We start from the raw sequence: 17,165 nt of genomic DNA, 5'->3' as shown, positions 1-17,165 counted from the left end.
TGATTTCAGGAGTATGTCATATTTTACAGTACTTTTGCACCAGTTTGGCTTTTTTAATAGATTATTTATAAACAGAAGATTCTGATAAGAAGGAAAGATACTTATTCAATATGATGCATATCCTGTAAATTTTTTTTATTTTTTTTTCCAATGCTGGAAGAACTTCACATAGAAATACAATCTCTGCTCAACAAATTTCAGTTTATGGCAGTAAATTATTCTTTATAAGCAATACAAGAATATTGCAACTTATCTCTAATTCTCTCTGTACAGTAAATGCTGGGAAAGAGAAAATAACAAGACATTATAAAGCAAAGCCCAACCCCTTGAAAGTAGAGAAATGTTGTTTTTCTGTGTCACAGTTGAATAATAGTTGGACAGAAGAATGAATCTGGGTCTGGAAACCACAGTCTTAGTTTGAACTCAGCATTGTGTACAAAGCCCAAAAGATGAGCAGTGTCCAGACCTCCAGATTTTGGTCATCAGAGTAGTAATTGTTTTAATCTGTTTTTCTAAAATGCAATGGCAGAAAAACAAAATTAAAGTCGTTGGACAAGAACATTCTGAAAATAAACTTTAAAACTTTAGAAGTATTTACCTGCTTAACAGAAAAATATATGCTTTATGTTAGGACTTATTTTAGAAAATGTATTTCAAAGTTCTAGATAATAAGGATGCCATGGCTCACAGCATTATTTTCAAAATATCACAAAATTCCTTTTAGATTTATTTCCAATAAAATTGCCATTTAAAATTAATTTTAATCTTTGAGCGGCTTAACCATATAAAATCCTATTCAAATAGCTAAATGTGCAGATAGGCTGCCTATTTCAGCTGACCAGAAGAGCAGGCATTACTCTAAAATCCCATTCAGAACAGTTTGACTGGCCACCAGTGCCTCTTTCAGTCTCAGAAACATTACTGATGAGAACAAAACATATGGTTCCCCCAAACTAGTAAGGTTTCCTTACACTTCTCTAGCTTCCAAACTTCCTGTAATTGGCCTGATCTTTTTCCAGCCAAAAAAGAACTTTCTTAAAAATTCAAACTACATTTGAGAACTGCTAAGAATTACTTTACAATATTTCCTCTTAGGCTGCTGCATAAATGACTACATTTCAATTACTTCCTTCCTCTGAATTAGATGGACTATTTGGCATTGGGGGAAAGTAAGTAATTTTTATTCAATGCAACTTTTAAATCTTGATGATACTATCAAATACTGCAATTTAGCACAATATACAAAGAGGTCATATTTTACTACTATAGACAGTTCTAGCTTTTTCTTCCTTTCCCCCCTCCTCCTTATTACCAGCATATTTTCTCCTTTTTGTAAAACTATTCTCATGAGACCTTATTTTGCAAAGCATGGAGCAGAAAAGGCAAATAAGAGTGCTTCTGAGCATTACATCTTAAAATGACAGAAAATAACTTAAATAAGAGTGGATGATATAATTGACCTGAGTGCCTACTTGTCATTTACCCTGAAGTCCCAATGAAACCAGGCAGCTCCGAGCACTGGGATCACATTCAATAATGGGAATCATGACAGAGTAATATATTTCACAGAAGTCTCATAGCAGTGTACTTTCCAGCTATATTATATGCCTATAATTTAGGATTCTTTGGTCCAGGACTCTACACCATTATGGTATGGGCTTTCTGTAGTAACTGTGCTTGATTTTTCTAGATTCCCTAGTAGCCACTGACAAGAAGACAAAAGAAGATTTGAGATCTATAGTTAACGTTTAAGCCTAATAGCTACAGTAATTGATTAGTTCTCCATGGACTTTCTTTGGTCACTGAGGTGTGTACAGAGGCTACAGGAGATTATTTTATTGTGTAATTTTCACAGCGCAGCAGGGTACCTTGACAATGGGTAGGATACCACCCTCCTGACAAAAACCACAGGGGAGGGATTAGAGTGAAGAAAACTCAGAGAGCAGAATCACTCCATAACGAGAAGGGGGTAGGATTTTTCCTTTCTTGGAAAGAAACGAGATTTCTGCCCCCACAACTTGTAGATAAATCTGAGGTCTCCTGGGGAACAGAGTCATTTTTGTTGTGAGTTACAGCCCGCTTCAGCCCTAGAGGTATCGGAGGCTTTACCCAGTTCCTTGGCTACTGAGCTATTTAATAGCTAACATGTTGAAAAAGGCTTCTTGAAACAGTTATAGCGTGTACTGAGCCAGAGTAGGGCCAGAGGGTTAAGCAGCAGATGCACAAGTGCTGCAAAGCTGCTTTTGTTTTAGGGGTGGATGCAAAGAAGTTGAAAGTAGACACAGAGATGATGAAGGTTGATGGCTTAAGACATTCTGAAAAATATTGTTTCCTTATTATCCATAGATCAAGCTAGCATTGACCACAGCAACTGTTACAACCTCTTTTGAAACAGCACAAAAGTGAGTTGGAGGGGCCTTTACTACAGCTAGAACAGGAGCTGGTGAACCCCTGTTGAGGAAACCAACAGCAATGTGGGATGCGGAGATGGCTCATGCAATTGCATCTACCACAAACTAAACTGGGGCTATCAGTGCATTTTGTATCTGCCTTTCAAGAGACTGCAACTTATATTTTGGTATGAAGTAGCAACAGCTAGGAGAGGCCTTGTTCAAAGGCCCGTTTATACACTTGATCCAGTTCTCAGTTATTTTCAGTTCCAAGTGTATTTTAGTAATATCTCAACTCACTCACAGAAATCCAGACATGAGCCTGACTCCTCCAAATTCTAGGCCAAGGTCCTCTCAAAGTTTGCCTCACTTATTGGGTGCTGTATTTCAGCTACCTTGCAGGAGCCTGACTTTCAGAAGGCAATACTCAGCATGTAGACAAAATACAAAAGCATTTAGATGACAATACTCAGAAAATACTGTTTCTAAATACACAACTCTCAAAACACCCTCCAACTGGATTAATAAAAGTTAAGGCACTCAAAAATTGGTAGTTACTTTTGAAAATCTTACCCATAACTAGAGCAGACTGGTTGACAAGGAAAGCAGAAATCACAGGTAACCATAAAAAGATCCATGTGTTGCTGTGCTCAAGGTACTCACAGTGTAAACTTTACTCCCATTCATAGTGGCATAGTTAACGGCAAAAAGGTTTGCCCTTTATGTCCAGTAACCATATTTTACTCTATATCTCTTGAGAGCAGGAGTCTGTATAAGCAATGGGGGGGTGGGGTGGGGGAAGAGTTGATGGATTACCAGTTTTTCTCCTGGTGGTGAATTCAGCTGTCTGGAATCATGAATGTTAGTACAGGAGGAAACGAGATAGTTATCTTTTGTCAGAACTGTGATATAACAAATGTTAATATAATCTCAAAGGGAGGTGCAGTTCAGAATATCTTTTTTAAAAGGACAAAATATATCCTGAAACAAAGGTTGCTTTTAACTATGTATAAACAGTCTTTGATCAATCAACTGAATCCTTAGAAAGGGATGATATATCGTAAAACACAACACAACACCGCTACCACAGTTGGGTAAGTGCTTAAACTTCGCTCACAGAAGGGATGATAGCAGTCGGCAGGGAGAACCAACCAAATTATTAGAGTGGAACTTTTTTTGTTTTTATATAAATTAGTACAGTCCTCTCCTTCTGGAAGCTGCAATCACTACAGAGTAAAATGGATTGGTACTGCTGCATTATAAATGCATCTGGCATCAGAAAGAAATTTCTCCTGAGAGTCGTCGTCAGAGTTCGTGGCTTTTTGTTTCCTCTGCTGCATCCTCAGACAGACCTGTAAAGCAAAAAGGAGATGCTTAAAAATTTAGTGCAGTTGGCAACTACATGCACTATATTGTTGATTTTATCAGTTTGTCAAAGCCTTGGTTGTAGCTGGAGGAAACAATTTATTACATGCAAAACACTTAGGATAAAAATGCTTAACTTGAAAATGCAAGCACTCACAAGTTCAGAAAATAAAAAAAAAAAAATGCAATAAAGGCAATTTCACATCAGCTTTTCTATACATATCATGGACAATGACAGTTCAAACTACAAAACCATGGACTACTTTTTCATCAGAAAAAAACAACAGAGAACAACTCTGTATATGATCTGAGACACAGTTACTCCAATCTACCTGCATTTATTCTGTCCCTTTTTCTGGGAAAAAGAGGACAATATAAGTTGCAAAACAATAGAAAATTGAGTGCACACACTCATTAACAAGGATATACTTTTATATACATATACATACATACATATATATGTATACACACACACACACATACATACATATATATATATATATAACTATCAGTCTGGGCAAGAGGAAAATAGCCAAACTCTTGTACTGGTGATAACTTCTGCCTTAAGCCAAGGGAATGAGTTTCCCATTTTCAAATATTAGTTCAGGAGATTAATCAGTCTTGGATAGGATAATAATCTTTGCAATAATGAACCTGATGGAATTTGCAAAGGGTGTAGAGACTCATAAAAAGTTGCTTCAAATACCTATGGAGAAGGAAAACAGTGGATAATCACAGAAATTTGTACACACATACTTGAATGACTAAAATTAAAAGTGGCTTTCACCCAGCAGTTTCCTACATATACGCCCTTAGTTTAGATTGAAAATTATTTAACTTAAATCCTTTTCTAATTAATTTAAGCAATCCAAAATAAACTGGCACCATCTCCAAATTATATATGAGTAATAAGAAAATAACACAAATAAGATTTGTTTTGATATGTTTTTTCCCTTCTTCTCTGAAGACTGCTGAAATCCCCCAACACACAATGAAATGATCCAGCAGGTCAGCAGAATAAAATTTGAGCATCCAGTGTTCTAAACCAAAGCCACCAGTGTCCTGTCAGCCTAACTACCTTCACAATCGTGTCCACAAAGAATTTAGTCCCAACAACCTACATAAACTTAAATCAATAGGCTTTCATTTAGATCTGTGAAATTTCACATGATCAAAACCATCTACATGTATTTCCCAGCTTTTATTTTACACTTCCAATGTTTTTGTTGCTCAGGTATTTTAGCATTTACAGTGGTTTTCATGGGTGATGGTACTAAACTGAACAAATGTTATCTCAAGCCTTGAGATACAAAACCCTAAAGCAGTAAAATTTCAGCAACAGCTGGAAGCCCAAAGCCCCAAGGGCCTAAGAAATTCCCCTTACTGAAGTTGCTATTTTTTAAAGGACAATTAAAAGCACCATGTTAAGAACTGACTTGGTTTTCCAAAGGTCAGCCCTCGAATGGCCATTCTTTTGTTCAGAGCTCTCATCACACAGCTGGGATGCAAAGGGACCAGCAGCAGGTCCCATCTTGTTTCAGTAATCATCATGGGGAAGGAGGTAGGTAGCGTGATTATGAAACTTGTAGATTTTAGGAAACCAAGATGAGCTACAAATGCTGGGGAAGAGAAAGAAATATTGTTCTAGGACTAAGAAATTAACAAATATGAGAGAAGATAGGAAATATTGCTTGAAGTTCAACATGGAAATAACAAACTTTCACTTTTTCCACTGTGCTACTTCTGCAGGGCTTTCCTCAGTAAGTATCTATGTATAAGTTATACACTGACAGTAAAACACAATAGATCAACACAGTGTAGAAACCACTGCAAAGCTGCAGTTAACACTGCTCCTGACTACATAGCTTTGCTGAGCTCTTTAGAGGTCTGCATAAAAAAAAAAAAATACCAGAGAATATCTTGCTTTCTCCCCATAGTCAAGGAAAATGGTGCCAGAATTATGAAACTGGCTGCTGCACAGTCCTATAAAAGCTGGACACACATACAATCTGAATGAGAAAGAGAAAAAAAGAGTTATGACTATGGTCAGCTCTTTGTACCCAAACAGAATGGCTGCAGATTTACCAGAGACCAAGAGTTTACCAACTGTGCACTGGTGTTGCACGTTTAAGCCATGACACTGCCACTACACAGTGCCCTCAGCCTCTTGACATTTGAGGACTGCCTGGCTACAGCACCCCTAAGAAGCAAAACAAAACAGAAACTAAAGAAGGGAGGTTTACAAAAAAATCTGCAGGTAAGGTAAGAAAACCTCTCAATAAGAAGTCAATAATATCATAATGCATTTTTTCCTTTGTTAAGCTGAAAACATGGCTGTTAAAAATTAAAGTGTAATTATAAACTTATAAAAAAAATTCTTTGAACCAAAAAATAGTGCCCAAGACACTGCCTTCAAAATCTGTTACTTCCCTGACATTAACTTCTCACAAATAACACTTGTGTCTATTTCTACAAATTGCCATGCCAAAGTGAACCATGAATGGTTACTTTCACGAAAAGCTGTGGATCCACTAAATCTACACATTTACTGTAATTACTGGCTGGCAGAACTGAAGTCACAGAGCAGAATTTACCCTGGTTTCACACAAGTTTGCACAACAGCTCTGTAGGTTCCAGCTATAGGGAACCTGGAATATTTCTGCATGGATCAAAGAACTACTACATGAGTAAACTGGGAGAGGTGAGCTGACAGGTGAGGCACAGGCTGCAGCTATTTTTACTGTGCAACTCCAAAATGGAAGGCAATACAGCTTGCAATAATCTCTCACCTCTACCCTGTATTTTTTCCAACATGCAACTTTTATTAGTCATCTAGGAGAACAATGTAAATGTCACATTGATCTAACTGGCAGATTCTACATTATAGCAGATGAGATAATTAACATCAGAGGTTTCTCATTAGCATATTCCAACAAGCTTAGGCAGATCCTAAAAAATACAGGGTATAAATTCTGAAGATTAAGGCTTCTTTACCACATTTCATCAGGAATAAAAAGCTTCCTTTCATCTTCATATCCTCCATTATGAAGTTCTCAGTGTTTAGTTTTATAGGGCATCCAAAAATCCTATCATAATAACACTGGCCGGAGCACATACACTTAGATAAATGTGTATTGAAAGGTTTATGTCTCTGTTTATTAACATGGCTACAAACTGGGAAGCTGCTTTTGGAAACGATCATGATAAATTTTAACTCAGCAGTAGGCAACCCCAAGCAACTCCAAGAGCTTTTGGAGTTCATTTTTCAAATCAGAGCCAGAATACATTATTATATTAATATCCTGATTAGTAACATGAGATTGAGGATATCTGACACCAAAAAAAGTCACTTAAATCTCTCAAATGTCATGTATTTGTCAATTAGCACCCTCAAGAAAGCAGCTTCCATAAACAAAGATACAGAATACTTTAGCCATTTTATTTACATCTTCAAAAGCATGACTTAATACGCACATATCATTGAGTCACAGAAAGTTCATTTCTAGATCAAAACGTACTTTTGAGGCTTGAAAACCAAAAGTTCAAAGAAAATCAGTTACAGTGACAGAAGCACCAAAGACAGCAGAAAAACCCCAACTTTCCTGTATTATTCATACAGCTAGAAGGAAAAAAAAACCAATGACACATTTAAAGGGAGAGATGATATTTGAGCATGATGGCAGAAGGGAGGAGAAAGAATAATTTCCTGTAGTCATAAATTGTTCACACTAAGCATGATGGTGTAAGGTTTAAAGATGTTCAGGTTAAATAATTAGGCAATGGAAGAAACTACCCAGGGAGGTGGCTGAGTCAGGGATAGGGGAAGTTTTCAGAGATAGGGCAGATGAAATCCTAGTGGGGATAGTGAAAAGGAAGATACACAGGTTTCGAAGTGGATGACCTAAAGGATCTTCTCCAATCCTATCATTTATGCTGCTATGATTCATCCTGAGGAGAACATTTTGGACCCTTATGAATTACTGGCCGAGTTTCCTGGATACTATTGTACATTAGTCTACTCTAAAGCATGCATAAAACTAAGTCAAAGTTGGCTTTGAAGTGTTTGATCTACAATATCCAATACTTCCAGTCTCTTTTTCATACAGTGACTCAGAAAAGAGCTGTTATAACAAGACAAAAGTTATTTTGAGTTCAGATTAAGTTAGAAAAGGGAGGCACCCTGTTCTTCAGCTATTCCCACCTAAAAGAGGAAAAAAACCCACCCCATCTCATGGCCTAATGGTCAGTATTGCTATTTCTAGACCTGACATAAGACAGCTTTAGAACAAACTACAGTTTTAAAGTAACTGTTTTTCATAAAATTTTGGATCCAAAACTAAATGTTCCAAATGACCAAAGTTAATAGCTTTTTTCTTTTTTGTTAACAAAAGATGACAGATTTTTCCCAGCACCTTTAAGTCATATTTCTAAAAATCATAATCTTTCTTTCAAGAAGGCCCATCTATTCATTACTAATCATTTTCTTTTCATTAAAAACTGCTTGAGGAAATGTATACCACTTCCTTTTTCTTAGTATTTAACCTTCATTCTGTAAACACAATCCAAAGGGCTTTTCAAAAAGTTGAGGAAAGCACCAGTCTTGCTTATCAAACAGACACAGTTTAGTAGGAGTGCAAAATGGATTACTGTAAAATCAACAAGCTACAAACTTTCCTATACTGCTTAAATGGGAGAACCTGGACTTCATTGGTATTCTGTATCACTTTTAATGGGATAATAAGCTGAGAGGGGCCTCAGCATTGCCTCCTCAAGTCACCAGTGAGTCACTGACCGCTGCACACACAATTTAAAAATGCTCAGATTTTTGTATCAGAAAGTGGAGTGGTGGTAACTGAATGAATGGGAAGCATGGCTGACTCATTTATTAAAGAACTGTGTAAAACAAATAAATTTGTTTTTCATTTAGTGTGAGTGAGAGAAAGGGCTTCATTCAGTGAACTTTGCTTTGTCCTAAGGGACCATATACATCACAGGGTGGATAATGTGAAACAACCATTTCCATCCCAGTAAATGTGCCCCCCACTAACTGCGACTAACATGACAAATCCAACCTACATGAAGGTATCCACTGCTAAGTTTCTAAATGCCACAAAATAGCAGGGGTAGAAGGGGCAGCTCTGACCTTGGGGAAAGAGGAGGATCTATTCCCACAAAGCTTACAAAAACCTTGCCAAAGTCTTCCTTTGTCATTCTGACTTAATAGTGACATGTAGTAGCTGTGTAACACAATGGAGTTAATAAGGAGGTAACAGTGACAAAGGCAACATTTACCAAGTGTCCATGTAGGGTTTTTTAATTAAGTTTTAAACAACTTACAAAGTTCTTGTGCATTCTTGCCTCTAGGCATTAGCCCTCAGTAGTCCTCAGTATGCTTCCTCTAGGTCTTTCTTCTGATTCATATTTGGAAAACGCCCAAGACATATGAAATGTTTCTCACATAAAATTACCAAATTTGAAAACCGGGAAAAACATCCAGTGGCAACACTAAAATTTCCCAAGGTGCACAGATGCTTCTTCTAATGACCGCAGTTACACTGAAGTCTACATACAAATACATATATATATACACACACATATATATATATATATATACATACATACATGCACTCTATATATGCACAGTTGGAATAAACACATTCTCTAAGATTCAAGGAGCTGTCAAACCACCAAATCTAGCTTACATATATAGATATTAAAGAGATCAAGATGAATGGGATGTTTGTTAATTTGACACAATGTAGAGCTCTGTAAACAGCATTCTAATAACAGTGGTTTAAGTTCCACTTAGGAACAACAACAAAAAAATCTGAAAATTATTAAAGTGCAAAGTGAGTATGCTTGTAGGATGACAAGCTGTTTAAAAAACAGTTACCTATATAAAATTATTTCAATTATAATTACTATAGGAAGCATAATTTCAATGAAGCCAAAATTCTGGATGAAAAATACTAATTTTCTCCAAATATCTGGCTTCTCACAATCACCTGCCAAATCCTGAACATTTTTCTCAGAAAGCTTGCAAAGGTTTTGAAAAGTGATTGTTTTCATTTAGAGATGATCTCAAGAAGTCACGAATGACACATTTCAGCTGGAACTGATATTTCTTGCCAGGAAGTAAATCCTAACAAATGAGTTTGGTTTTCAGTAGCCAAACCTCCCTTCTTTCTAATTAGCTATCTGCCTTTGTCAGGGTGGTAAATTGATTCAGTGGCTTCTAAGCCAAATATGCACAATACAAGTCTAAGACTTAAGTAATTATGGCCATACAAACGCCCTTGCTTCAATGTATTCTTCATCATGCCTATATCTTCCCATTCACTGCAACCCACAATCCTATTAAGCTTTTCAGAAATGTTGGGTCTTTAAGAATTTGCTTTCAGAAAAAAAAAACAAAAAAAACCACTTGGACCATGTACCTTGAGATTAAACAGAGTATAATATATTAAAACCAGAGTCTTTTTTGTGTGGACATAGCTCTTGGCTTTTTCCTGGGGAGAAGCAATGCCATAGCAATCAGTCTTTTGCCTGCCTGATTCGTTGTGCTGTTGTGTTGCCTTCCCAGACAGACGACCAGTCAGCTGACTATTAACAAATCCTTTATCTTCAATCACCATGACAGATAGGCAAAACTCCAGGGGTAGGTTAGCTTTAGGGCAAGATTTTCCATCATTTTCATATGAATAGCAGTGAATGCTACTCCTCGAGACAACCACCCAGTGTCTGCCTGCAGGAAGATCTAAGAGACTTCACAGATACTATATATATATATATATATATACATAAATATATATATTACAGTCAATTTCTACTCCTACAGGTTGGCTGCAGCTCATAATTGATGTCTTGAAGACCTACAACCTCCCTCTTCAAACATTCCTCATCTACATAATGTCACTTGAGCTAATAGTGAGCAAACTTTTCAACGGAGACTATTTTCATTTGAAATCTGTAAATATAGTTCAAATAAGGCACAGGTCAATTTTCTGCTGAATTTATCGGAACAATTTGGCTAAACATTAAATATCTACAGCATTTTAAAAATTTTAAAAAATCTTTTGAATCTTCATTTCATATTGAAGCATTGCAAATAAACTTCCCTAAATATATATATATATATATATATAAAATATATAAAAAGTCAGTTGATATGAAGTCTAAGTGAAATACTTCATTTGAGGTGAAAAAAAAAACCTGAAAAAAATCATTTGAGCTTGTCCTAAAAAGAACAAATTTTCCAATTTTTTTTATTTCAAGTCAGAAACTTAAAAAAAAAACCAAACCCAAACCAACCAGTTATTCACAGACCTCTACTCTTGTTAGTATGTACCTGTAACTTAAGTCAAAAGAGTGAAGTTATTCTCTTAATATGCATTATATCATTGTTAGAATGAAGCTTTAAACAAACTTATCTATGATACATGCATACAAAGTACAGGCAGTTTTATCCAACACCATTTTCAGCAAAATATAGAATAAAAAGTCTACTAAGTTTATGGGGGGAAAAAACCCCTCACTTTTTCATTAAGAGCCTGAGACAAACTTCTATTTATGGCCTGTGCTGTGCTTCTTGTATGAGTTTAACTTGTACGGCCATAAAACAACTCAGTACCCTTGTACACAAACATCAGTTTCTCCAGTAGAGATTTCCAGTGTGTCCATTATAACCTACAGTACACATAAGCCCATGGCTCCTCAGTACCAGCAAGATATAACAAAACAGAAGAAATTCCAAAAAGAACAGCATTAATAATTGTGATTTTGTAGAAAACAGAGGAGAGGGAGAGAAACAAAATAGCTAAAGGCAAAGAAACATTAGGAACAGTTCTGTAAAACAAAGAGATATGAAAGAGGATCAAGAAAATGAAGTCAAGGAAAGGAATATTCAAGGCTGCTTTAATGCCATGTATTCTCCCTGGGGAAGTAGTAGAAGCCACGTGGCTTATGACATTTTCAAATTAGTACCACAACGAAGACAAAAATCTGGTCAGGGAGATGGTCAAGCTGATATAACAAGAGTTTTCCATTTCTAACTTCTATTACTGTACAACAGATCTGAGGTGCTACAAATTCCTAAGCGCTGTGTAATATTCACAGAAACATCAGCTTTTGCTTACCATCAAGTATTCAGCAACTGAATACTCTTCAGTATGTTGCTCCTTGTTAAAATGGAACATTACAGTGCAAATGATAAAATCATATTCAAGATTTCCATGGATCCTTCTGGAAATAACATACAACAGGATTTTACCATTTGATGTCATTTTTCCTTTGGAGTCTTGTGGGAAAAAAGACTTTGGTAGAGAAGTAGGTTTGAGGAAAAAAAAAAAGTTAATAAAAAAAAAATTTAAAAAAATTAAAAAAGGAGAAACTACTTTTGTATAATACTTTCCAATCTTGAATTTCACACATTCTTTTTAAGGTACAGTATATGAGAAAAATGCTGCAGGAGGTTTTCCTCCAATGTGATCTTTTGATAAGTCTCAGAGCTGTCTTAAAAACAAAAGAACAAAATAAAAAGAGCCTGAACTAAAGTAACAGATGAAATGCCTTATAAATGGACACTTAACTCCTTTCTATTGCTCTCCAACATGCTTAATCTGCTTTTTCTTGGTTTTTTTTTTTTCCTTGGGGTTTTTTGATGCTATTGCCTCTTTTCATAAAATCACATATTTGCAAATGCAAGGGATGATTTTTGGGGGATGGAGTGGCAGTATATCATAGAATAACCAAAGCTGGAAGGCAACCACAAGGATTAAGTCCATCAAGTCCAACTCCCATATAAAAGCACTTTGCATTTTTTACCTGATATGTATTCTAAAATGTCTTATCTCAAGATACTAAAGACCTCCTCATATCCACTATTTTCACACTGCTAACAGTCTTGTTTCATACAAATTGGAGTTACCCCCTCTACACCCCTGAATATTTCCACGCACATCTTGGCCATCGTAACTATAATGGGAATTTCAGTATTCACAACTAACTGCAAAGCTACTCCAATTTGATGATCCAGTTAAGGATCCTTATGGTTAAAAGCTGAGCAACAACTAGAAATTTCTGTGCCCTCCAACCTCACACCAATCAGCAGAACTAGAAGAAGGGCAGCACTTTGTGGGTCTGAGCCTTTTATCACCTCCAGAAAGAGAGTAGAAGCCAACACACCAGCATCTAAGGCTTGGAATGATGAAAGTAACAGTTTTAAATGTATTATGGATTTTCTCATGGGCTCAGGAAGCAATAAAAACTAAGTACAGTCAGACTGCAGGAAACCAATATAGCTTTCATAATTTTTTGTGACTTTAGGGAAAACATGCTCAACTTTTATAGACAGCCAGTTCAGTATTACAAATTTTCAGGAAATGTCACTGCTATGGGATTCCCACAACAAATGCAGGTTATGTTGAAATTACTGTTTTCTGCAAGGACGCTGCTCAAAATAAATTCATGTCAGGTAAATGATGTGAATTTACAATGCAACACAACTCCTTGATCACAGGCTTTCCACAGAACTAGACACAAATGACACCAGGAGAAGCAAGATTTTATTCTGGTGGTCATATAATATTACATAACGTTGACTACTGATTAACAGGGTAAGTACCTATTGAAAAAAGCTAAGAAAGCAAAGATAAACATGCTAAATCAAAAAACAATCCCAAAAGATCTAATGTGATAAAAAAATCCAGAAAATACACTGAAGTACAAGGAGAAGGAGACCTTTTGTTGTGCAATGTTTCAATTTATCAATCAGTGCAGTTCTTTCCAAATCTGGAGGAAGTTTAAACAACATCAGTGGCTTGGCACATTTTAAAACAAAGTGCCGAATCCCAACATAGTTAAAGGCTATACCACAGATAGTTAAAAAAAAAAAAAAATCCTTGATTTAAGGTCAGGTACTGTAAACACTTACAGTGGTTTATGCATAAGTAATTCAACTGAACTTAAGGAGTCCTGTAGGAATTCTCACACATGTAAATGCTTGCAGTCAAGCCTAATTTTCATAGTATACAGTCATTACTTGCCAACCAGTTTTCTCTTTTTATTCTGATGAGTAGTATAGCATTAGCAATTAAATATTATTAATTAATCCAAACAATGATCTCTCTTGAAGTATGAAATTCAGGTTTCTCTGATAACAACATCAATTTAGTAACATTTTTTTTACTTTTTTTTAAATCTTTTACACTTTACTGTGCCCATGACCTGCAAGTAATGTTGATATGGGGTTTTTGTGGGAGGTTATAAGTCTAAAAAGAATCTGGTGACATCACCCAAGGAAATGCCTAAGTCCTATATTACATTTAACTCAATACAAATTTGTTTAAAACTTTTGAGACAGAAAAGCATCTGTTTCCTAGGAAAGTGTTCTCAAAGGAGCCTCTGCTTTTACACATGGCAGTTCTGATCTCTTGCTGCAGGAGAGCTTTACATCAAAGTTCACAAAGCTCCAAAAAGCTCCATTGGAGCCTCTCAAGGCGATAGTTTCGGCAAAATTATAGTGAGAGAAATGTTACTGAGGAACATTTTGTTATAGCAAAAGTGAAATCCAAATACAGTAGATGAAGATTTATCAAAATGTAGACATATTCCTACTGTGCCTGCCCATTATCTGTTCTGCTAGGATCTTACAGCAAGTGGGATGCTATTGCTTCTCTCCCAGTGCATTTGCAGTTTACAGGTCTTGTTGCTGCAATCTGGGATATTGTTGGAAGAAGGGCAATACAACTCACATGTGAAATTTTTTGAAAGGACCTCTAAGTTAAGGTATAGACCAGTTTTAGTTCAATACTTACTTGGAACAGTGAGAACAGGTCTGCAGTCCATGAAATTACACTAAACAGGAAAATAATCATCCTCACAGTATTTTCAGCTAAAGGTGCAAAGATATGATCACCTGAATGAAACAGGCCAGCAGAAATGCATGACTAAACAACTGAAAACCACTCATAACAAGTTTAATCTATAGATGATGAACATGAAAACAGTAAAACATATGAACTACAACATGGATCAATATTTTAAATAAGAGGTTTAAACTAGTACCTACGCTTCTCCCATGCCTTTCAGAAGGCACTAAAACTGCAGCATTGTTGAAATAAGTCCAGGTATTAGAATCCAAATTTAATGGGTATCTGTATGGACTACCTAGCAGCTCAAGACAGATGGTTCCTTTAGGCATGGAGGAATATGCTTAATGCAGCCATATCTTCTGCACCCACAGAGAAGAAATCAAATTGTGCCACCAGCAAAAGTATTTGCCGGAAAGATTCCATAGCTTTTACCAGCCTGAGTTCCTGTGCAGCAGCTTGGAAAAGGACGGCCAACCATTTAAGAAGTTACATACAGATTTAAAAAAGAATCAGCTGTTCTCATATTTATCAACATCATACATAGGATTATAAGCTAAATTACTTAATATTTGTAAGACTAAACTGGATCATACTGAGATACCAATCTTCAAATATGCTTCAACACTGCTTCCCTTTCAAGCCAAGACTATTTTAAATGACACCTTAGAAATACTTCTAATACTTTTTTACCTTCTAAATTCTAGGATTTCCAGGATCAAAATGCTCTCTTCCTTTATTCTTTTTCTAAATCTCATCTAAAAATCCCTTTATGTGGCATACGATGCTACCTTCATCAGACAATACCCAGATCTGCAGTACTTCAAGCCTCATCTATTTTTCCAGGCTCTTCCAGGAGAGACAAAAATATATGAGGCAGAAGATAAAGTCTGAATACAGTTTGAAATACATCCCTTTCTCTGTGAGACTTTTTTGTATCATTTTGACACACTGAGCTCTTTATTAGACTCAATGACACACCAAGCTCAATGGCTGGACTTGATTTTAAAAGTCTTTTCCAACTTAGATGATTCTATGCTTCTATAATTCTATTATTGGTCCAATCAACCTAAAACCTTGGGTGCAGACTATTATAAACAGGAATAAATAATTTTAATTAACTTAATTAACTGATGGAAATAATATAAGCCCCTGCCATATCTTCCTTAAAGGCCCTGGCACATTTGTCCAGAAAGCACATCATCTACTTTCTTAATCAGTGGGTACTCAAATTCATGACAGGAACTGGAACTGGCCTTCAGAGTAGGAACAAAAGTGACCCTCAAAGCTCAATGGGATCATGAGTCAACTGAAGTCATGAGTCAACTGCAGCCTGCTGCTGATTGACTCTGCCTCACCAGTAGGTGTTACTTCAGCCATTAATGCAGAGTGCTGTATGGCTGCAGGGATATGCATGCCTGCCAAGGTACATAAAAAACATCCAAACCAAACTAAAATCTGCCAGGTCCTGAAAATATCATGTAACACCCTGCCCTGTATCTACAACAGCATCCAAAGTAATGTTTGGGAGAGCTGACCACAACCACACCCATCCCTGTGTCTGCCTTGCAGCCTGAAGGCTTTTCATTGACGGGCCGTTCCACTTAATCATTCAAAGCGATGCTTGGCCATTTGATTGCTGTGATTTAACACAGTAATAACAATAATCCAGACTATGCTTAAACCCCTCATAGTACTTCCAAAACTGTTTATTAGCATTGGCTTCTGCTTTACTAGCTATTTTCAACACCCTTAATACTGAAGTTCCTCCTCTGCCACCTCCAAGAAGGCCAAGAGTATAAGAAAAAGGCTGCCTTATTTTTTGTTTGACTAGTAGTTGATAACTGCACTTAACTTCACAGTTTATTTATTTAACCTGAGCTCAAGCCATCTAAAATGCCCTGTACATTACAACTTCAGGTCCAAGACAGAACTGTATACAGAACACAGTCTCTTTCTTTTCCCTCTTGAAATGAAATTCAATAGCTCCTCTTCAAGCCATGAGTCAACTGGAAGGCCCTCATTTAATAATCCCATCCTTTTATTTCAATCGTAGTCTGAAAATTCAGGCCCTCACGCTCAACACCTCCAAGCAAAGCATCAGACACACCAAACTGAGGACTTCTGTCATGCTTTGACTAAATCCTGTCTTTGAGCTAGTTCTTTCCAACGGGTAACTGAGACTCTTTGTGAAGACCTCCACAATGGGAAGCTCCCTACTGGCAGTTTATTCTGTCATAGTCTTTCAGCACAAGACAGACTTTCCATGGACTGGAATGACTTCTTTCTTAATGCATGAGTCTCATCCTTCTTCACATTAGAATTCACAGGAACTGAATGCATAATTTAAGACTTTTACCCCAACAGAAGCAAACATTTTACCGAGGAGCCATCAAGATTGGACAAAGAAAAGGGCAGTTTCACTTAAAAGTAGGTTTTGCTCAACAGGCAAGGCACAAGAGCAATAGACAACATAACAATTTTTTTGTTGTTGCTGGATATAAAATACCTCACATTGGTTTTCTGAAAAACATCCTCTGTT

The 17,165-nt window shown here is 36.5% G+C and overlaps 1 protein-coding gene across 1 annotated transcript in view; it reads right to left on the bottom strand.

Annotated features, from left to right (window-relative positions):
* The window catches only part of BBS9 (Bardet-Biedl syndrome 9), a 281,935-nt gene continuing 264,770 nt past the window's right edge, over positions 1-17,165 (bottom strand). Inside the window, exon 24 of the mRNA XM_058833781.1 lies at positions 1-3,742. Coding sequence (XP_058689764.1) covers positions 3,696-3,742 — 47 coding nt within the window. The 3' untranslated portion in view covers positions 1-3,695. The remainder of the gene's footprint in view (positions 3,743-17,165) is intronic.

This window comes from Poecile atricapillus, chromosome 2 (genome assembly GCF_030490865.1).
Source record: "Poecile atricapillus isolate bPoeAtr1 chromosome 2, bPoeAtr1.hap1, whole genome shotgun sequence".
In the NCBI taxonomy this organism is placed as follows: Eukaryota; Metazoa; Chordata; class Aves; order Passeriformes; family Paridae; genus Poecile; species Poecile atricapillus.
Note: the sequence above shows the minus strand (reverse complement) of the source record. Positions and strands in the feature narration are given on the sequence as shown.